The sequence below is a fragment of the Haemorhous mexicanus genome, chromosome 1 (genome assembly GCF_027477595.1).
Source record: "Haemorhous mexicanus isolate bHaeMex1 chromosome 1, bHaeMex1.pri, whole genome shotgun sequence".
Classification (NCBI taxonomy): Eukaryota; Metazoa; Chordata; class Aves; order Passeriformes; family Fringillidae; genus Haemorhous; species Haemorhous mexicanus.
The window spans coordinates 8405425-8428196 of NC_082341.1; the positions used below are offsets into that span (position 1 = coordinate 8405425).

The 22772-nt window shown below is 49.6% G+C and overlaps 1 protein-coding gene across 1 annotated transcript; it reads right to left on the reverse strand.

Annotated features, from left to right (window-relative positions):
* Positions 1-12544: 12544 nt before the first annotated feature.
* On the reverse strand, positions 12545-22399 carry SHH (sonic hedgehog signaling molecule). Its single transcript, XM_059839649.1, has 3 exons — positions 21786-22399; positions 16786-17047; positions 12545-13299 (listed from the first exon to the last, which is right to left on the reverse strand). Exons 1-3 carry the CDS (start codon positions 22092-22094, stop codon positions 12593-12595), a joined length of 1278 nt encoding a protein of 425 aa, XP_059695632.1. The 5' UTR covers positions 22095-22399; the 3' UTR covers positions 12545-12592.
* Positions 22400-22772: the final 373 nt, after the last annotated feature.

Below are 22772 nucleotides of genomic sequence, written 5' to 3' on the forward strand. Positions count from 1 at the left end.
AGATAATTCAGAGTTAGCACCAGATCATCCCGTGCTGAGCCTCCTGCTTTTTCTCATCCACCTGTTTTTATTTGTTTTGCTGCTCACAACAAATAAAAATGTTTCCTTTCAGTCTCTAAGCCTTAAAAGCAAACAGAGACTGGGCCATATTTGACTTCACACAGAAATGTGGATGGGACCTGTTGCTTGGCCCCCAGCCATGGCTCTATAGGAGGTTTGTCCAGGCAGGGCAGAGCCTGGGCTGGGACTCTCTGGTGGCTGAATTCATTTTTGGAAGACAAATAGGTTTTCTCTGGCTGATTTCTGGCCCTGGAAAAACACAAGCATCATTTTACTCCTTCAAGTTGCTTCATACCTCAGGATGGAGGAGGCTGAATTGAGAAGATGCTCCTGAGCAGTGGCAGGTGAAATCATACTCTGAAAATAACCCAACACTCAGGTCCAGCCTTGCATTTAGGGGTAGAATGCAGAGATTTTTAGGAATACAGCCTGGTTTTACACCATGGACACCCCAGAGAGGCAGGAGGGTCCCCAGCATCCCTGACAGGGCTGGTGGGGCAGGCAGAGGGTCAGGCTGAGACAGTGAGTCAAGAAACACCCATTGCAGAACTCCTCATTTCCATGTGAAGTCCTTCTGAAGTGTGCCTGAGGAATGTCCCAAATAGTGCTGGCTGGTGGGAGTGGAAGGTGCTGACAAATCCAGGGGAAAAAGGATCTTTATTGCAAGTGGGTGATCAGCCTGGCACTGACCACACCAAGGGAGCTCATTCCATTGCAGTGGCTGTGGCACAGCCTCCGTGAAAATTACAGGGAATACAAAATCAGCCCTGGGAATGATTTAAATTGCATTTTGCTCTCAGCATGGCCGTCGTGGAGAGCTGACAGCAGGGAGAGAGAGCAAGACAGAAGCAATGTTCTTGTCCTCCTTCCTGCAGGTGTCACACCTCGTGGTCTTTAATGGACATACAGATAGGGCAGGAAAGAATCAGAGGTCAGAGATTAATTCTTCGAAACATGAAGGAAACCAAAGCAGCTGGGTGGGTTTCTCTCTGTTAGGAGCAGGGTCCTGGTTTTCACCCAGCTCTCATTCAGAGACTGACACATCTAACCTATGAAAGGCTTGTTTGTTAAATATCTACATTCTGAGTCCCAGCAGAGCTCAGCATCTCCTGAGCATCTCCTTTGTGCCCATCCCAATCTCCTGTACCAGAGGAATCGATGATTTTTTCTGCCTTCCCCAACCCTGAGAAATCCCTGGGGAACACAGGGACAGAGCACACAGCCGTCTTGCTGCTGACAGATCTCCTCCTGCATTGCCTCTGAATGATGACATCCCATTTCTAACCCCCTTTGGTATTGATTTTCATGGTAAACTGACATAATTTGGCTGATACACAATTTTCATTTCCCCCACCACTGATGAATTGTAACATCCTCTCTCTCTATGCTTTTTTTTCAAAAATAACCTTAATAGTCTGGGAGAGGAAAGATGACCTTGCAGAGGTGATAATCTCTCTGGTTGAACCTGGGGATGGGTATGGCTGAGCCCCACAGCAGCACTCCACACTCCCTACACAACTGGTAATAATTTTGCGATCAGCCTGTGACTGTTCCAAAAAATAGGAACAAATGAGTTAAATCCCAAATCCAGTGCACTTCCTACCCTGTCTATTCCTACAGAACAGCACGTCAGCAGTGCCAGAAGACACATGGATGATAAGTTCCTAATAAATTCATTGTGTTGCTGATTTTTAACAGACTGATAAAAACACTCCTTTTAACAATGCTCAGCTCGCATGAAAAGGAACGGTAGAGATTGGGAAAATATTCTACACTTGAATTGTAAGAATTCCTATTGTAAAGGCTGTTAATTGCTGTAATTTTGCATTAATCAGGTATTGATTGCATTTTTACCAGCTGAGAGAGCAGCACACACCCCCTCTCACCCCTGAGCTCAGTGCAGGCAGCTGCCAAGCTGCACGGTTAACAGGGAATCACTAGAGGTCACTTTGATTCCACCTAATGCAACAAAGCCTGAAAGGTTTGAGGGTTTGTTTCTGCCTTTTTTTGTTGTTGTTGTGAGACACTTTTTAAAAGCAGGCCCTTTTTGCACATGTGGATAAGTGTTAATGGAACCTCCTTGAGCTGAATTTTATTCTGGTGTAAAGAGTGAAACTTTGAAGAAGTTTATAAAGCTGTGTCTGTATTCATCAAGAGGAAATTTGGCCATGAGTTTCTATTTTAATATGAAACATCTTCTACTGGATTTGATATTCCTGATAGCAGATGTCATTATTTAACTCTCAATAAATAGTTCTGTCCTGTCAAGATCCATATAAATAGGGAAAAAATAGCTCAGATGTATAATCTACAAGAAGATATTCCAATTTTCCTGCACATTCAGTTACACCCAAATGAGGAAAAGCATTTAGCTGTATTTCATTCCTTGCTTCAGTAAATAAACAAAGTACAGACGTTACCTTACTAAGAGAAAAAAAACATCCCTAAAAAGGAACACCTTGTGATCAGGCAAAACACTTCCCTGGTGCAAGGAGAAACTCAAAGGGGAGTCCTAACTTGGCCTTTTTTTACATTTGTAAAGTAACAATTTGTAAAGGAACAATTTGTACCATCCTATAGGCACCCTATAGGATGAAATCTGACTTTTCTCTCATTTTGAATCTTTGGGACACTTTGGTCCTACCCTGCAAGCTTCTTTAGCTCCAGGTTCACAAGAGCCTGAGCCCCAGGTGAGGAACCCACGGCACATCTCCCTCAGGAATGGCATCCCTGCTGTCCAGATGTCTGTGTGCTGAGTCCCTGATGGGGCAGGGCTGCACAGAGACATCCCCCTGCCCTGAGGAGTGGCAGCATCCTGCCTGTTTCTAAATGCAGTTGGTTTAATCCTGTTTTGGGAAAGGCACGAACACTTGGCATGCCCAGAACCTTGGTGGTGCACATAGGTCAGCTTTGGCTGCAGCCAGCAGATCCCACAAAGCTTTTCCTCTGCACCTGGTGTTGTTCAGCACCTGCTGGAGGCACCAGAGCTCCTGAGGCATCTGCATCAGCCCCTGCACTGGTGGGTACCAGCTGCACCCCCCCATGGTGGCACCAGCAGCTCAGCACCACGCTGCTCAGCACTGACAAAAGCCTGAGCTGATTGGGAATTAGAATGTTTCAGGAGGGCTTGGCCCAATGTCCTGTGCTCAGTGCAGAGGATGTCTGTACCTGTGCTTGGGAGCCAAGGGGCCAAGGACAGCACCCGTGACACTGAGTGTCACAGAGAGATTGGGGCACTTGCTCCCTGTGAACCCTTGCACATCCACACACCCCGAGGGCAGGCCCCAGTGACTCCTGGAGTGTCCGCAGTGCCTCCTGGTGTGTCCCCAGTGACTCCTGGAGTGTCCCCAGTGACTCCTGGTGTGTCCCCAGTGACTCCTGGTGTGTCCCCAGTGACTCCTGGAGAGTCCATGAGTGACTCCTGGTGTGTCCCCAGTGCCTCCTGGTGTGTCCCCAGTGCCTCCTGGAGTGTCCATGAGTGACTCCTGGTGTGTCCCCAGTGACTCCTGGAGTGTCCCCAGTGCCTCCTGGAGAGTCCATGAGTGACTCCTGGTGTGTCCCCAGTGACTCCTGGAGTATCCCCAGTGCCTCCTGGTGTGTCCCCAGTGACTCCTGGTGTGTCCCCAGTGCCTCCTGGTGTGTCCCCAGTGACTCCTGGTGTGTCCCCAGTGCCTCCTGGAGAGTCCATGAGTGACTCCTGGTGTGTCCCCAGTGCCTCCTGGTGTGTCCCCAGTGCCTTCTGGCGTGCCCATGAGTGACTTGGGAGCAGAGGGTGGAGAGCTGTGGCTGTTCTGTCTCTGATGCCCAGGACAGCTCCTGGTGGCAGTGCTGAGTCAGTGCACAGAGCAGGCTGTGTTGTGCCCACACTCAGGTGCTGGGGATTTCTCCTGTTCTTTCCATGAGCTGCCCAAAAACTGGGCTTTGGAAGGTGGGAGGTTCCCAAGATCCCCAAAAGTTCCAAGCAAGAAGCCTACGTTGGGTGAGTGTCCAGGCAAGCCTCCACCCCTGCCTCCTTGCCTTGAGGAGCAGGTCTTGGTCTCCTGCTCTGTCTCCTGGAAACACATCACTCCTTCCCTTCCACACTGCACACATTAAGGGAAATTTCCTTCCAGGGACAGCTCTCCATGGTGCTCCCTCTGCCCCCCACAGCTTTTTATCCCCATGGCTCTGCATGTCCCACTCTGGATCACATCAAGCAATGTGATGAGCACCCCTCCCATGAGCATCTGTCTTCTCCCTTCCTTCCCCCAGGGGAGAATTGAGTGGGAATAGTTTTAATTACCTGGGCTGTAGGTGCACAGTGTTTATACCTACGCAGGCAAGGCTGAACAAGTGTGCCTTGCTCTTGGAAAGAGAGGCACTGAGGTTTGTGGCCTCTCTGAAGTTCTAATCCCTCAGTGGAGAACCAGCTCCAGAGAAAGCTCTGGGGCTGGACTACACTGGGCTTACCCCAGCACAGAACAGAGAGGGGAGAATGTCTGGGCCCAGAGCTTGGTCACTCTGCAGAGCTAATGAAAATCTATCTGCACCCCATGGGAGAACCCATGGATGAGACAGAGGTGCTCCCAGTGTAGCCTGGGATTTCATGGGGAGCCTCTGCAGAAGGCTGACATGACATTTTAGGCAGGATTCAGATGTAAGGTTAAGACACTTACATTCAGACATACTTGCAGCTGTCTCTGTGAGCTCTTGGGGCTCAGCTCACTCCACAGAGATCTTGTCCAGCCAGTCTCTCCAGCCAGCAGGGATCTCCTCTCCATGGTGGAGACACAATCAAAAGCCAAAATAATTTCTTAGCCTTGATCTGCCTAAGGCCTTGTGGGTCCTCCTTGTGATGTACGTGTGTAATGCAGAGTTTAGCATTGTGCAAAAAGCCATCTGTCCTCTTTTCCAAAGGTATTTAAAATGAGCTTATAAATCTGGCAGGAAGCACACTGATTTTATATATAAGGATAATAAGCTGCCTAACACTTGCAGCAGTGAGGCATCTAAAAATTAGATTAATTTTTTACTAATGTATAAATTAAGAGGACTTTCAAATAGCCTGACTATTTATCAGTAAAGGTTTTGGAGAGTCCCTGCATTTCACCATGTGCCCACAGAGGAGATCCCTCAGAGTGGCACATGGGCAATAGCTGATATCTGTTGACCCCAGAGACTGTGGATAAGTATCCTCAGAGATGTTTTTCTGCCCACTTCTGGTAAAACCAGGGGGACAGCAAGCTACTTGCTCAAAATCAGAAGAAACCCCATCAAAGGGACAAGGACCAAACCTGGTTCACTCAAAGCCTGGCATTGTTCTGGCAACTTGTTTGTCTGCAATGAGGAATTTTTTGTATTTTTTTTCTGTTTTCTCCTTCCTACAGCTATTTATAGTTTCAGTTCATAAGCAGTGGTTAATATTTTCAAAGTAGTCAAGCATGTGGTCACCCACACAGATGTGACTGATTCTGCTGTGCTGCCTAAGAGGTGTGGCCCTTGATATTCAGGATCATTCTGCAGGGATCAGTGGGGAGCTGTTGGCAGAGGGCAGGAAAGATGCCCTGCTGCCTTGGGAAGAAGCTCTTGCTGAGTCCACTACACTCTGCAAGGCTCTGGGTGAGTTTGCAAAGCTGTTACCTTCTCCTGAAGATGTCCCATGTCAGATTTTCATGGATCTATTTGTTTTTTACTGAATTTAACTCACCCTTTTCGAAGAGCAGCTGAAAGTTCCTGAGTACATGGGTTAAAACTCATTGCACTCTGGATCAAAGACTGGTATTTCGTGCCTCCTCCTGCACTATTGTACAGTGACAAAGTTCCTGGTGACTTGAGTGGGAGAGAGGCTGTGTCCTGGGAGACAAAACTTAATTGAGTGTAATACCACAGGGCATGTAAAGTAGGGCAACACGGTCTGACCTCATTTTGCCCATACATAACCCTGCTGACACCAGTGGGAGCTGCACATTTGCAGTCAGGAGGTGAAATGTGCCCACTCTTGGCTGCTCTAGGAAATTCTTACTGGCCTGATAAATTCTATTATTTGAAGGTGCAATATGAGAGTGTTGGATACACCAGGTAAAGCTGAGCAAACACAGCTCAGCTCCCTGCTTGTTTGAAGTTGTGGAAAAACTTCTCTTGACGCTGGTGGTTGTTGGATTGAGCCCACAGTACACAGTGATTCATAATCATTTTCCTCAATGAAAGCAACCAGGTTGGTTTGTTGTTATTTGTGGGATCACATATTCATTATTTGCAAATATTTGAGTGGCAGTTGGACCTTCTGATGCCTGTGAACCCCGTAGCTTCCACTGGTGTTAGCACAAAATGGTTATTCACACAAATACTCTGCCAGAACAGACTTGTCTGATACTGAACATTTATTACACTCCTGTTTCCAGAACTTTGCTGAGTAGAAAGGGCATCATTTGGCAAAGCCAACAAAGCTTACACCCATCCAGTGACTATTCCAAGAGAATTGTTCATGAGCAATCCTGAGACTAATATTTATTTGCATTCATTACTGTCTAATAATTAAAACCAGCTTTTACTGCTCTAGAAAACAGGATGAGGCTGACTTACAAGGAAGAGGTGAGCTGGGTGAGTGAGGTTTCATCTCTGTGCTCAGGGCAGGCTGCAGGAGCAGCAGCAGAGCTTGGCAGAGCTCTGAATGTCCCAGATTTTGAGTCTGGGATTTCTTAAAACTAATCTTGTTTTAACTCTTTGGTCTCCTTCCTCCTAGAATAAATGCAAGGAGAGTATAAAGGAAGATTCTTGGTGGATGGGATGCAAGGCAGCTGTATTTAGGAAAACTTAGCTTATTTAACAATGCCAGTTGCTCAGAGGGATGGAGCCCCTCCAGCCCTGCAGACATGTGGGACCTGACAGAGGGTGGCCTCCAGCAGATAGTTCTAAGTGGACTCAGTGTGGGCTGAGGTGAGACCTGGGACCACCAGGGGCTGCTTACAGCCTAAACTGCTCAAAAAAAAAAAAACCCAAACCCCATGAAATGCTTTAAAGCTCCAAACTAGCCAAAGCCTGATTTGTATTCTGCTTGTAAATAAGTTTCCTCCACCCAATGAAAGCCTGTGACAGGTCTGTGACACAGTGTCTGTCTGTTATGAGACCAAAAGGAAGATGCTGTAATTGCACACAGATGGATCATCCACTCCCTTGCAAAGAATGCCATCAAAAGTCTCAAAACTTGGAATGATACAGCATTCCCAAGTATGGTTTCCCTGTGAGCACATGCCCTTCCCAAGGGAGGCATCCTGATGTCCCAGAGGTCTGCTCCAGGCAAGCTTTGCCCCAGAGATGGGCTGAGGAAGAAGGGGTCCTTGTGCCATTCCCAGAGTCCAGTGAACTGGGCAGAGCTGCATGAAACACACGATGTTCTCAGGGCATCCCTGCTCCCCTGTCCATGTCCAACCCCTCCTGGCCTTGGGCAGCAGCCAGATGTGAGTTTGGTGGCCAAGGAACCCTCCAGAGTCACCCCACAGAGCATCCCTTGTCACCTCTCCTCCCCAGTAATACAAACGGACATTTGTTCACACCAAACTGAGCAAATCTAATATTTATTTCACATTTAGGTCACAGGACATCAAAACAAATATTTTTACCCCAAACAGATTTCCTGACCTTGTGTTTCATTCCTGATTTGCAGCAATATTTGTCCAAAGAGATGTCTTGCTCTCACTTAAAAATGAAAGGAAAAAAAGTTTTACAGGGTCCTGCACTCAGCTTTAAGGTACAGAATTGCCTGTGCACCCAAATCACCTCTGGATGCCTCTCTTGATTTCACTGGAACCATAAGATCATTAAACTCATATTTCCCACATTTGTTCACTCCTTTTCATCCCTGAAAACCAAAATTATTTAAATAAGTAAGTCCAAACACCCCAAATGCAAAGCATTAAAAATTATATTTAACAATCTTGGCCCAAACAGCGGCTGTGGGGCCCCTATCAAATCTGAGACAATCCCATTGCTTGTAAAGATGCTTTTTTTAAAGATGATTTTTTTTCCCTTTCAGCCCTCCTAGGCCAAGGATCACATTAACACTGCTCCTTTGAAAGCTCTGAAGGGCTCTGTACATGGAAAATCGACCTTTTTTTCAGTTAAGTTTGAACTAGTTTTAAGGCAGAAACTGCTGAAGAGAGAATTTCAAAAGCTTAAGAAATCTAGTGGTCCCTTATGGCTTGCAGTAATGAGTAAGATAAAATGCTCTTTCTGGTTTCCTTCCCCCTGTAATTGAAATAGATGCTGTACTGGGGCTGCAAAACTGCTGCCCAATTATCACCCAGCCTGGCTGATTTACATCTCCTGCTCAGCCTCAGCATGGTGGGAAATGCTCAGGAGGGCCAGTGTAAACATATTTATGTCCTAGTGGGATGTGCTGAGCTCCTAACATCAGGATAATAATATTATATATGTCGACATATATGTGCATGTATGTCTAAAGACCCAGCTAGGAAAACTTTCCCATGAGGTCACAAAGAGCTGCTGGCTGAGGCACAGCACAGCTACCTGGCTAGGACACACCTGGCTTACCCCAGTGCTTGGCTTGGATTTTAGTTGCACTGTGGATGTGATCCTCTTTTACTGGTGCATCTCAGCTTCCCTTTGGAGGGTTTGAGCACCAGGGCACTGCTTGAACTATTGGTCAAGTAAACACAGACTAGTCCCAGTCTCATTAGGGTCATTTCTCACATTGGCTTGGGTGGGGGAGGTGGAGAGGAAAGGTTGCTGCTGGTGGGCTCCCCTTCAGGGCACCTCTGCCATCCCACAGAACCCTTCCAAATGAGTTGGCTTTGCAGAGCCACGCAATATTTCACAAGTAAATGACAGACTGTCTACATGGCTGTAGGTGGGAGGAGAAGGAGGTTGTGGCCACCACATGAAGCCCCACTGGCACAATTCCTGGTGTGTTTGAAGAGTTCAATACCAAATCCCACAGGATCCCCACTCTGCGTTTCAATGTCATCAGGGTGAAATCCTCAGAGGTGTGTGATAGGAATGCCATCACATATCAGACATTTCAGGAAGTCTCTGTAATTTCTTTAATTATTCAGACAACAGAGCACAAGGATAATAGCTTCAAGTACATTCTTATACATTATTTTGACAGTAATAGATATGTATTTAGTCATAAACTATTCTGTAGCCACCACTACGTGTACATTTTATACAAACTATTGCCATACTCGGACCCTGAAAACGGACAGTGACATCTCCTAGATGTTTTGCACAAGGCTATGATAGTACATCCTTCATACAAGAGCTGTGGCTGTGGGTTGGATTGGCCCATCTAAGGAAGCACTTCTAACACACCACAGAGGGGTGATCCTGATGAGAGGAGCCAGAGGGAGAGGTGGAATTCAGACACGGTGAGAGGAAGACGTAAAGCTGCTTGGAATAAGTGCGACGGAGAACATGGCACAGCATTTCTCTGCTCAGTGAAACAGGCTGATCCTGGTGTAAGAGCATCTAAGCTTGTCTCACACCACAAAGATCTGAGCTCGTCTCGGCCTTTGGGTGAAGATTAAATGAGGCAATGTCTGGTGTGGTCCCATCCAGGCATGTGCTCTGCCCTGACACAAGTGTGGGCTCTGGTCTGATGGCTCTTTATCATCTCAGTTGCAATTTAGATGGAAGCCCTCCAGCCAGCGGCTTTAAGTTTGATCATTGACGTCCCTAAACACCTCCACCACCTGACTTCTGGAGAAGGCACCTTCCAACACGGTCATTTCTTTGAGTGTAGAGGCCTTAAAAAATGGCAACCACCTCCCAGAGACAGGTAAGAGAGCTCAGACACCCAGACACTGCCAAACTAAGGCCAGACTTAGAGCAGAGACTCATTTGTTCCACAATCACATTCTCACATGCCCCAAATCATCTGGGTTTGCAGCCCTCAGCACACCCCAAAGACAGGGAGGTGGCAGAGTCCAAGCTGGGGTGGGCAGCAGGTCCTCAGCGCCCACCAGGCAGTCCACAGTCCCCCGTGATGCCTCTCATTGGGTAGGCATGAGGGTGGCTTGGTTCCTCTCCTGGTGCTGCAGCACACTGTGGTCACTCCAAAGTCTCATCACCCTGGCCATGTCCGAGCTTTGGAGGTTGGAAGTGGGGCTGGACTAGAGGCTGACAGGAAGGAGAAACCACATCCATCTGTTGGGGCTTCACATGCAGTGCTCGTGCGTGGAACTCGGCCACCAGCTCCTGACAGAGCTCCAGAAGCTCCTGGGATTTCAGCGTGGAAGAGCACGGTCGACACTCTCTGGAAATGGCCCCAGGCAGGGATGTTCTGGGAGGCTGTGGAGCTGCCATCCATCCCAGCAGAGAACATGGCTGTGTCTCTGGAGCAAAAGGCCTGGTGGATGAACATCCTAGACTGGCAAGTAATGGAAACCAAAGAAAAGGTGAGAAGACATTCAAGGCAAGCTCCCTTCCGGCACGGTCCCGTCGCAGACGCGCACACACATGCACACACAATGTTTTGCAAAATTTTTAAAGGGATCCTGAAAACCCTCAATGGAGGAGCGCGTGGTGCAGCAGAACCTCACTGATCAGCACCTGTCAAGGATGATCCTCTCGGGGTGGGTTGGGGCTGGGAGCAGGCAGGGGACTCAGCGCTGGCCCCACCACTCAGCTCCGAAAACACATCTCCAGCACATTCACCCATGGGTGGCTCGGGACAGACTCCTGCATTACAGCTAAGGAATGTCTCTCAGCATAAATGAACAAATCTTTCTCCTTTTGTTTGTTTTTAAAAGGGTGTTTTGCTCTGTTCTCAGTGGCCCCAAGCTCTGTGCTGTTACTCAAAGCAGCCAGTGAAATCTGGTGGCCATCTCCTTCTTCCAGCATCAGCCACATGAATCCCTCTAACTCACCAAAGTCAATGTCTCTCCCTCAGATTTCCATCTTCTGGGCACCCAGATTGAAGGCCACTGAAATCCCGGGGTTGCCACAAGGCAAAGGCAGCTGCCTGCCTTCGCATTAATGCTCTTCAAAAGGAAAACTTGATTTAGCATCCTCAGAAATCAATTTTAAGAGCCATATACAGTCTCCATTCCAGACTGGGAAGTGGACATGGAGTCGGGGCTGGAGCTGGAAGAGAGGAGCATTGCCTGAGCAGGGATGGGGAGCCAGGGCTCTGGCAAAGGGAAACCCGTCTGCCGGTGGTTTGTGCAAATAAGTGAGGTTCTACTGTCAGTACAAGAGATTCCAGGTTATGCACAGATGTGATGGATTCATTTCCTTAATTAAAGTACCAAAATTAAATGTTATAAGCAACACATCTAAATAAAATAACGGGCTCTCATTTAGGTATCATGTTTTCTAAACCAACAAGCAAAAAGGAAAAAAAAAATGGGATGCACCAGGAACTCTTAGTTATTATATACTAACCAAACTGTGCATGGCACATTTTATTTCTATAAAACTATTAAAACTATTACAAAATATTCAAAAATACATTTTAGTAAATTTACAGCAGTTATTTCTCAATTTATTAATGCAAAACATCCTTTTCCCCCCTCTGTACAAACTACCATCTCCATCGTCACAGAATTGCCGCCATGTGCGCTTTTTAAAAAATATTATTTTCTAATAAACTTTTTCTGAAGTTAAAAATAACAAAGTTTCTTACGGTTTTTGCAAATAAAAAGTTTGTGTAACAGTCTTGACTTCCATGAACTTCCATGAATGTGGCCAAATGATGTTTTTACAAAGCAAAACATGGAAAACAATACAGGAAATGATGTTACATTTGCAACTATTTAAATTAAAATAATATATTCTCATATTTTACACTATTTCAAAAAACGAAATGTGATTCAGTTAAGTATTGATCTCTCAAAAAAATCTAATTTACAATTCTGTGTATAAAAATATAATTTACGGACCCCCATGAAGTTTGTCTTTTTTGTGTGTGTTTGTTTGTTTGTTTGCTTGTTTTTTAGACTTGCTGAAATGAAAGAGCAATGTAATGGAGAGATGGGAAAGTACAGAATTTTGCTTTCTGAAAGTCAGGACACACGTGACATGTAGAAAAATAGACTCTGCGCAGTTTTGCTTGGCCTCACAAAATAATTTTTTCCCCTGTGAGTAGAGTTCACATGATAATAAATTATCAAAGAAACTATTTAAGGCTCTTGAAGGTCCGGTTCATATCATTTAAAACATCTATTCAAAATACCAAAGAAATAAATATCCAGGAGAGGAGAAAAAAAAAAAACAACCAACAAACAAAACAAAAGAACAAATAAAAATATATATATATTTATAAACTAAACAGAACAGAACTTCCAGGGGTCTTTGTTTCCCTTTAAGTCTACTTTGGACTGTCCTACTTAATTATTATTATTTTATTATTATTATTTTAAAGTCTTAATCCGTGCTCTCTTTTAAAAATATGTATTTTTTTTCTTTTTTTTTTTCTTTTAGCGTTTTCTTTTCTTTTTTTTTTTTTCTATTTTTTTCTCTCCTTTCTTTCTCTCTCTCTCCCTCCGTGTCTCTGTCTCTCCATTAGAGCCTGGCGGGATGGCGCAGGTTCCCCTCAGCTGGACGACACCATCATGCCCAGCGGGTGCAGAGAGTCACTATCCAGCACCCAGCTGCCGATGCGGTAGAGGAGCCGAGAGTACCAGTGGATGCCGGGGGCCGTGGGGTCTCCCATGGGGGACCCCTCCCCGGAGGGACAGAGGGCGGCCAGCAGGGCCTGGAGCAGGCGGAAGGGAGCGAAGGCCCAGTGCGCCCAGCTGTGCTCCTCGATGACGGCGTAGCACGAGGCCAGCACGCGGTCGATGAGGATGGTGCCCTGGGCGGTGAGCGGCGCGTAGGCGCCCGACGCCTCCTCCCGCAGCGACACGCGGTGCACGGCCGCCGGCAGCAGCCGCTGCCCGCCCTCGCCCAGCACGAAGACGCGCTGGCCCGGCCGCACGCGGCTGGCGAACAGCGCCCGGCTGCTGGCGCTCCCCGCCTGGGACTGGTTCTGCTGGGGGGCCACGAAGAGGAGGTGGGCGGCCGTCAGCAGCAGCCGGGCCCGGGGCTGCCGAGTCTCGATGACGTAGAAGAGCTTGTGGGAGCCGTCCTCGCGGTCCAGGAAGGTGAGGAAGTCGCTGTAGAGCAGACGGCCTTCGGTGTCAGCCACCAGCACCCTGTCTCCAGGTCTCAGGTCCTTCACCAGCTTGGTCCCACCTTTCTCCAGGTGCACCGTGGCCGAGCCAGGGAAGCAACCCCCGGATTTGGCCGCCACTGAGTTTTCTGTCCAAGGAGAGAGGCAGAGCAAGGTTAGAGGAGGTACATGCCAGGCTGGGGCATGGGGGCATGCAGGAACTTACCACTTCCCCAGCCACCCCAACCCACCAAGAAAGTGCAGGACACAGTCAGACTCCCCTCTGAAAATTCCTCCACCCTCATCTATGAGCATGCCACATTTGCACTCAGTGGGTCCAGTGAGAATCCCCTTCCTGCCAGACTTGAGCCAGTGTAAGATCTCCTCTGGGTTAGGAATTACAAGAGTGATTTTTCTCATAAAGGAAATGAGCCAAAATATTTCCACTGAGAGAACTGTTCCAGAACAAAATCTCTTCTGGAAGAACTTCCCATTTGGCTACTGTTTACCCTGCACTGACACCTGATGCCAGATAACTTGCAGGCTTTTCAAAGCCATGTGTGTTTGCTGGCATAAAGTTTCTTCCCTAAGCAAGTGCCTGTGCTCTCGATACTCAGGACCCCCATTCAGCTTTTACTCAAGGAGCACATCTAGGGCAGCAAACAGCAGAGAACAGGAGGAGCCTTTGCCCCAGGTTGCACACAAATTTTGCCAGTGCAAAGCAACAACCCCAGTTTCCCAAATCCTCCTACATTGTGCTGCACAACCCCCATGCTGCCTCCAGCCTTCCTACTCAGCATGGTGGCTACTGGGGCACATCCCACATTCACAGCACCCCTGCCTGGCATCTCCAGCACTCTGTTTCAATCCTCTCTCAAAAAAGAAAGAAACCTCTCCCTCCCCCCTAGGAGAAGCATGCTCTTCCCTGTCTCAGAGCGTGTGGTCCCAGAGCAGCCCAACACCTGTGCCAGGCCCATGAAAATGCCTCCTCCATCTCCTCCAGCCCTTGGGAGTTACTGAGAGTTTAGAGCAGCTGTTGCTGCTTTCCTGTGCTACTGAGAGGAACAATCTCAGACTAAAAGCAAAAGTAGCAATGAGACTCTGTCTCTCTTGCAAATCACTTTTTGGAAGCTCAGCCACCTGTGGGGTGTTGTGGAAAAAAGTCTGCTGTGCTCCAGGCTGATCTCTGTCTTAACAGAGGGACTTGCAGTGTTCCTAACCACTCTGTTTTTTTAAATATTGGGTAATACTCCATAGGAGGCCATGGTAGCAAGTGCTGAAATTCCCCATCCCTCCCTTGCCTTTCCCTGTTTTCTCTCCATTACTCCCTATACCAGTTAAGAGACCTGGTGATTTAGCTCCTAAAGATGAGCAGATTTTATATTTTGCCTCTGTGGCTGCTACTGAAATTCCTATGATTTAAACAAATCCTTGGAGTGTCTCCTAATGACTTTCTCAGGAAGGACAGGAAGGGCGAAAATTATACCGTTATTGATTTGCTAATGACTTTATCACTTCTCCTTCAGAAATGAAGCAGCAAGATCTCCAAGGCCTCCCTCTTCAGGGAGGACATGGCAACAAACAAGCTATGTTCTTTATGTGGAGGCCTCTGCTAGTAAACTACACCTTCCTACAAGCTGGCAGTAAAGGTCTGGCTAGAGCTTTGTTTGCATATTCAGGGACTTGATGAATAGATGTAGTAGTGTAGCAGCTCTACAAACATGCCAGTGAATTGGCAGAGGTGTGAAAATCTGCTTCTTTGAGCAGTGCTTGTTTGGGTTCTCTAATTAAAATCCAATAAAGGATCAGCATTGTCATTCTGATTCATGTAATAAATGCAGACACTCTTGGAAGAGAGGACACTTCCATTTTTTTCCCAGCTTCTTCCCCCCCTTTTCTCCCCCTCCCTATTTGTTCAGGTGCAGAAACCCTATGTGCCAATTCACACACATACTCTCCAAAAACCCAGGACCTTCCAAGCACTATTTGCACAGCAGAGCCACTTTTCCAAAGCACTCAAGATCTGTATTTGAATTTTAAATGTAGAAGCTTGCTCTAAATACTTGCTGTAGCGCATTATCAATGTCCCTTTTACCACCCCTGCCTCTCCCTCCTCTGTTCTGGTGACAATAATTCAGGCCTTGGGGGAACTCTTCTTTGCATTCCAGTCTCCTGGATCATACTTTTTGCAAACAGAGATCTAGATAAAGAATCTTCCTGCTGGCATTATGGGATTTAATCTTCTCATGAGATGCTCTGTCATGAAATGAGGTTTGGACAGTTTAAGATCAGGCTGAGAGAGGGGAATTCAAGCCTGCTCCCTTCAGCCTGCCTCGTACAGTCACACGACCCTGCCTGACACCCTCCAAATATTGCCCCCGAGTCCTTGTGTGCCGAATCTCAATGAGCAGCTTGGGGTGGCTCCTCTCCTGCGAAACACCCCTGGGGTGGATTAGGACGTGCTCCTGGGCTAAGGTCACCGCGCGCCACAATTGGACACCTTGCGCTACAAAGCCCATCTTGGCTATTGAAAGGGGTGTTTTGGATCTCCACACAGCTGACAGCTTTGCAGGGCCTCTTTTTGCCTAGAAAGGACCCAGGAGCTGAACAAAAGCAGTAGCAGGCTCTCAGGACAAAGCCCACATGGGCCAGGAGAGGTGCTCAGCCCCTGGGGAGCTCTGGGCCGGAGTGGGGGACATGAACCCCTCCTGCAGGTGGGCAGGGCTGTTTCCCTGCCATGGGGCTGCTGGGTTAGAAGCAAACAGCTATATTTAAAGAAGGCCCATTATTTTCTTTTGCAGCCAAGTGTCTCCTGACACATCCAGCACGTTGCTGGGCTAGAGTATGCTCTTAGAAAGAGCTTTCGATGTCATGCAGCTGGATGGAGGGAGGCGGTGGAGCTGGGGCTGTCACTTGCTGACAGATTTGCTCCGCCAAAAAACGTGTCAAGTGTCAAGAAAAGAAACTCTGCGAGTCAGGGATTTCTTGCGAGCTGTTCCCGGGTTGAGACAGCGTGTGGCGTTGTAAGCACAGGGGAGGGGACGGAAAAAAATTATGTGTATCTCTATCTGGGAATTTCCTAGCGGCTACTGCTGAAGGAGGCTGGGGACCACGTTACTTATTTATTTTCCTGGCCGGCTCCCACTCGGAGATTAGCGCTCGCGAGTAAGGCGTGCAGCCAGCGGGGCGGCTGGAGACGGCCGCGAGTGTTTGTGTTGAACATGCTCTTTGGATGGGGAAAGCATCAGACCCCACGGGGGGAGGAGAAGGGTGTGTGGCTGCGACGCAGCTCTCGTGGGAAGGCTGGCCAAGCAAATCACCCAAATAAAAGTGCTGTGAAAAACTGCTGCAGCTGGCTGGTGTTTGTTTTTTCCTACCCCTTCGCTCTTCCCTTTCCCCCGCCTCTGCTCCGACGGGGTCGCTAAGAGGCGGGGGAAGGCCGGCTGTGCCCCTGGGGCTCTGCTCCCATCCCCGCAGGAGTCCCGGCGGGGCAGGACGGGCCATGGGGACCCTGCAGGGACGAAAGGAGGGAGCCCGGTGGCAGAGACGGGTCACAGAAAGCTCTAGGGCGCTGAGTCGCGGCCCGGGGGTGTCTCCCCACCTCGACATGTCCTTGGGCAGGCTGCCCGCCTTACCTGCTTTGACGGAGCAGTGGATGTGCGCCTTGGACTCGTAGTAGACCCAGTCGAAGCCAGCCTCGACGGCCAGGCGGGCCAGCATGCCGTACTTGCTGCGGTCCCGGTCCGAGGTGGTGATGTCCACGGCGCGGCCCTCGTAGTGCAGGGACTCCTCGGAGTGGTGGCCGTCCTCGTCCCAGCCCTCGGTTACCCGCAGCTTTACCCCGGGCCACTGGTTCATCACCGAGATCGCCAGAGCGTTCAGCTTGTCCTTGCAGCGCTGCGGGGATACGGGCAGACGGAAAAGGGTCATTGCGGGGGTGCTGCAGCCAAGGGGACACCCGCCCTTTGTTATCGATACCCCCTTGGGCCGCATCCCGCATCCCGCTTCCCTCTCCCGCCAAACAGGCGGCATTCCTACCCTCCCTGCCAAACGCGCCCCAGGATGGGCTCAGCCAGAGCTGAGCATCTTCGCCTCCGCTGCCAGGGAGGGACGGGGAGGTAGGTGAGGAGGGGGAGAGTGAAACCTGGGGACACAGGATGAACAGAGGATCAAACACCACGAAGACCCACAGGGATGGGCCTCTTCCCTGCCCCGGTACCTGCTGCGGGGACAGGGGGACCCCCCTCTGCTGGCGCTGGGGTGTGAGCGTGGCGATTCAAAGCCACCTGCACGGAGCAAATTCCTGCCGCAAATTCCTAAGTGCCCTGTCCCTTCCCGAGAGCAAAGTTTCTGCCCAGAACAAACACTCGCCATATATCTCAGAGTCACGGATTCCCCCCCGGAATGTCTCTGCGGGTCTTTTCAGCTTAATTCTGTGTTGAAAAGGGTATCAATACATGTTAACAGCCTTTATGCGCTGGAGGGAGGGGTGTTTTTTTTCTTCTCTCCCTTCGCCCATCACTCATTAGAGCCCTCAAAGCTGCATGGGCTGGGAGCATTCACTCCGCTTCAAACATACATCGGCGCTCGCCTACAAAGCCGAGCAAATCCATACAATAATATAGCTCTTAGTGGGAAGATGAAAAGCAAGGGAGGGCCAAGGAGGGAAGTTAAGCGGAGCAGGGATGCTATGCAAGCTAGGACCCCCTTTGTGTGGAGTGAAACCCTTCCAACTCTGTGGAGAAAGTACTGCAGGGTTTTTCATTGACCCTCCAGAGCCACCAGCCTTCCCTGGGCTGAACTGGGCCCAGCAGCACCAGGAGCACGTAGGGATTGAATAATGAGGGACATAGGACAGGGGAAAGTGAGGAAAAGAGGTGAGCTGAAAGCCTGAAAGTTTTGGGGAGATTCCCATCTTAGCCAGGCGGGAATAGACACAGTGGCGACAGGGGAAAAGGACTCTCAGCCCGGCAGAAACAGGAAATCAGCACCGAAGGCATTGATAAGCACTTGACTAAAGGTACAGAGTTAGGTATGTTGCCACCTTTCTTCCTCCTTTTTGAGAGGAAAACAACTCAGGTGCATCTACCCGACGTTGTTCTCTTGATGCAAATACCGATGTGGCTGTAAGCCACGGCGGGATGCAGTAAGCTGCTCTTCCCACACTCTTGCTGGCCTGACTGGTGTGCTTGGCCTTCTGCAGGACCATTCTCCCCAGTGTGCTCACAGCACAGCCAATAACAGACCACAAAGCCCCCCTTTCACAGCTCCCAGGAACGCAAAGCCCCTCCATTACTCGGAAAACGCTACTTTTAGGGACATGGCAAGGCTGCTTAGCAAGGAAGTTCTCATGTGTTCACCAACAGCCATAAAAGTGATTCCAGCAACACACAGGTTGATATAAAGAGATATAAAAGTCCTCGAGAGATATAAAACACAGTCATAAGCTCACTTTGGACTCTCTGGCCTACCGTTTTATGGAGAGAGACGGGTGTTTGGGTTTCGGCACCGTTCCCGGCAGCAAAGTGCAGTAGTACAAGGAAGTTGAGTTTGATTTATTTTATTTTTTCCCTCTCTCCCTCTGAGTGGATAGATACGCTCCATCACTGATTTACAGGGGAAAGGGGGAGAAGGATCAAACATCTCATCTGCTGGTAAGGCGACAGCACTGCGCGACCCGGAGATGTCGTGCTCCGCGCGGGAGGAGCGGGCGCGGGCAGGGACACGGGCAGCGGTGCGGGCAGCGCCGAGGGGCTCTGGCCGCTCCGGCCCTGCCAGCATCACTTCCCGGCTCCAGGCGAAATAAAGAAGAAGAAACGGCCTCCTAAAGGACTTTTCTCCCTTTTATACTGCCTGAGCTGGATTGTCAGAGTCAAAAGCCGTGAAGCCCAGACTATTTATTAATTCATCGGGTCGTGTGCCACAAATCAAGCCCAATTCTGTTCAGCCACCGTGAAGCTCAGCAGGGCTGCCTCCACTAACGCTTTGTGTGGAGGCAAAGTTGTTCAACAAGCCCTCTCCTGCCAGCTCCTAATCTCTTCACAAATGAATTGCTTGAAGGAAACACTTAACAGGTACCTGTCAGTGTAAACAACCTGGTGGGCTTCCTAAATGCCAAGTTGATCTCTAAATTCCTCACATCACGCACTGGTTGTGTGCCTGCATTACATGAGATTGTTATTTTATTTCATACAAATTCCAGCTTTATCATACTGACCTGGCCTCCTTATCTCTCTCCCCAATCCAGCCAATGGCCGGGGTGGGGGGGGAGGAAAGGGAGGAAGGGGGGAGCCCTTAGCAAACTGCTGGTGTCACCTGCAAAGTTGAGAACCTGACTTACCTACCTCTGTTTGCGTTCCCCCCCACCCTTCTGGAGTTAATATTAACTAGCGACTAATGCATCGGCAACCACTCTGCAAGTTTAACGATTCTGTCCCTGAAAGATCTCTCCATGGTTGAAGGGCTCCCGAAGCCGGCGTTTAAAGGCTGAGATTTAACGAGAGGTTGCCGGCCGAGCGAGAGAGGGAAGGAGAGGAAAGCAAGGCAGGGAGGCCAGCGGCAGGACCGCACCCCGGGTCGCCGAGGACCCGGCCGTGCCCGGGCAACGGAGAGCGAGGGCAAGCAGACCGCTCTGTGCCGGGCCCCGCTCCGCTTCCCCGCTCCCTGCCTGGCCCGGGGTGCCGGAGCCCCGCTCGCTCCCCGACCTCGCTCCCCTCTTTGCCGCCGGGTACCCGGCCCTGCGGCCTCCCCGGCCCCGCCGCTCTCAGCCCACCTCCCCCCTTTGTGTCTAAGGCACGGGAACAAGCACTGAAGGAGAGGGGGGGGAAAAGTATTTGTTTTCGTTTCGTTCGTCTGAGGGAAGTTGACAGAAGGTCAGGAGTTCAGACGCTGCCAGCTAATGCAGCGGGAGCGGCCAGCCGCGTAGCCGGCGCGGCGTGCCCCGGGAGAGCCGCGGGGCCGGGGTCAGCCCGCAGTCCGCCCCCGGCCCGCAGCCCACCGCTCCCGACCGTGCCCCGGCTCCCCCCGCGCCCGCCGCCCCGCTCCGCTCCGCTCCGCCGCGCACACGCACCGGCGCAGCCGCGCAGGGAGGGATGCGCAGAGCCCCGGCGGGAGCCCGTCTCCCGCGGAGCCGCCGCCGCCGCCGCTGCCGCCGGGCTGCGGAGGGAAGGGTGAAACCCGAGCCGCCGCGATCGATACGCGAGGGGAGTAAGTGGAGCTGAAAATGCGAGAGATGCGGCTCCGGAGGCAGCGGGGGCGGAGGACCGCGGGTGCGCGGAGGGGCGCGGTCCGCGCCCGAGCGGGGACCGGCACCCGCTCCGCTCCTCTCCGCACCCCTGCGCGGGGCGGCGGCGGCGGCGGGTGGAGGCGCCGCCGCGCTCCGAGGTGCGGTGCGATTTAAGGTGGTCGGGAAGAGATGGTGGCGGCCGCCGGTCCCTCGCCCCGAGAGACCCGGCAACGTGCGGAAAATCAGGCCGAGGAACGGGGAGAGTTTGGGAAATTCCACCCCCCACCCCCCCTTCCCCGCGTCCACTCCCCGCCTAGTCCTTCCAGGCGAGTCCTGCTCTAGCACTGAAGGTGGGGCTTAAATGTATTAATATTAAAAAAGCGCTGTTGACCTATATTTGGAGGAAACCCATTTCCAGCGTCTAGATTGCATGTAGTTTCTGAAACTCCGGGATTAGCAGAGCAATTGACTTCGCTGAGCCCTCTGTTGAGCATGAATTATAATTACGAGGTGACTCGGAGCGGTTCTCTTTCTCTATCTCTTTCTCTCACCTTTATCTTTTCTTTCTTTCTTTTTGTTCATAAAATAGTTCCGCAATCCGATTCCACCCGAAATCCAATATTTACCCAGTTGTAAACCTTGTGCCATCAGATTTTTTAAAACAGAAGGTGATGCAATGCCGATAAGTTGCAAGTCCCTCCCCTATGGAAGTACCAGAGCATTGGCGGCGAGCATCCTTAAAGAAATATCAATATATTTACGCTCTGATGGGCACAATTGCAAATGATGGTATTGCAATACGAGCTATATAATACGGAATCAGATGAGGAATGGTCGATCCGGCTTCAGCTGCCTTTTGTGAGTGCACGACTGCATGCCTACTAAATTTAGAATATGCTCGCGAGGAGAACAACAATAATAATGAAGGTTAAAATGAAATGAAAAGAAAAAAAAGGAGAAATTAAATAAAATATATAGAGAAAAATATCAAGTCAGCAGGCGCAGCAACCGCAGACTACGTTTGTAATAATGAGTGGGTGGCCTGGCGGTCGCTATACACTTGGGGTCCTCTGAGCTGTATGCAATTCGTTTGATCAAAGTGCATCCTTGGGGACAAATGCAAACAGCAATCTCTAACCAAGTTACAGGGAACGCCATGGCACGGTAATGACTGTAAGTATCACACAGATTCCCCCACCAAATATCTAAATAGCTCCAGCTCCAGCCCCTGCTAACTTGGCCGGATAGATGGTATTTACATTCAATGGGGAAACTAGTCGAGTTTGGAGGGGCGGGGGGAGGAGGGGGAGAGGGAAAGGGGGGGCTTTCAAAAATACTAAGACAGATGCGTCCTTTAGGATTGCTCAGAGAGGTTAACAAACACAAATACAGGTATCTCTGTGGCTCTACCTGAGTCATCAGTCTGTCAGCTCCCGTGTTCTCTTCATCCTTAAAAATAATGTCAGGGTTGTAATTTGGGGTTAGTTCTTTAAATCTCTCGGAGTTTCTTGTGATCTTCCCTTCATATCTTCCACTGGCCCCTAGGGTCTTCTCTGCCACATTGGGAATAAACTGCTTATAGGCTAAAGGGGTCAGCTTTTTGGGGTGTCTCCTTTTTCCAATGCCCCTGCCTGGTCCACAAGTCAGCCCAGAGGAGACTAAAAGAGCGCAGATGAAGCCCACCAAGAGAATTCTTGTCAACAGCAGCATTTCGTCCATTGAATCCAATTACTTCAAAGCTCTCTGTGCCTATCCCTGGCTGTCTCTCTAGAGCTCTCTCTCCTCCTATGTCCTTGTCTGCTTTCTGAATCGTATACTATCCACCGATCCCTAGCAAGACAGGTGCTGGAATGGCAGGCTTTAGGTCGCTGATAACGGAACACATCGGAGTTTGGTCGGGAGACAGCAATCGAGAGACAAAAAAAGGGTCTGATTTTAATGGTAGCAAAGCAAGACGCTAGTGAGAGGAGTCTGCCTTTAGTTCTATATTATAGCTGCCAGGGCCGAGAGCTGATTGGCCAAGGCGAGGCAAGCTTGTCTTCTGATGTTAACCCTCAAAAAGGCAACAAATTCTTGAAAGATTTTTTTTTTCCTTTTACCTGAAGGGCTTGGAGCTGAGAGGGGTGGAGATCGCGCTTTCTTGGGATAACATCAATTACACGCTTTTTTTTTTTTTTTCTTTTTTCTTTCTTTTTTTTTTTTTTCTTCTGTTTTTTTTTTTTTTTTCCCTCCAAAAACTTTCTTGGCAGAATGGTACATTTGTCAGCAAGAGGAACAGATGCCTCTCTGAAAGAGGAGAAAAAATTAAGATTAGCAGGCTGCTACAGTGCAAATCAAGTTTCTAAGGGCAGTTGTGGTTAAATAAAATGCCGAATTATCGGGGAGCCGTGCAAATAG

What these genes read in the sequence shown, in the direction of transcription:
- SHH (XM_059839649.1), bottom strand. Translation starts at nt 22,094, where the DNA reads ATGGACGAAATGCTGCTGTTGACAAGAATTCTCTTGGTGGGCTTCATC. An exon ending in CTGACAGACTGATGACTCAG is followed by an intron (nt 17,048 to 21,785) that starts GTAGAGCCACAG and finishes GTATCCCCGCAG; the next exon opens with CGCTGCAAGGACAAGCTGAA. An exon ending in CCACTGCTCCGTCAAAGCAG is followed by an intron (nt 13,300 to 16,785) that starts GTAAGGCGGGCA and finishes CTCCTTGGACAG; the next exon opens with AAAACTCAGTGGCGGCCAAA.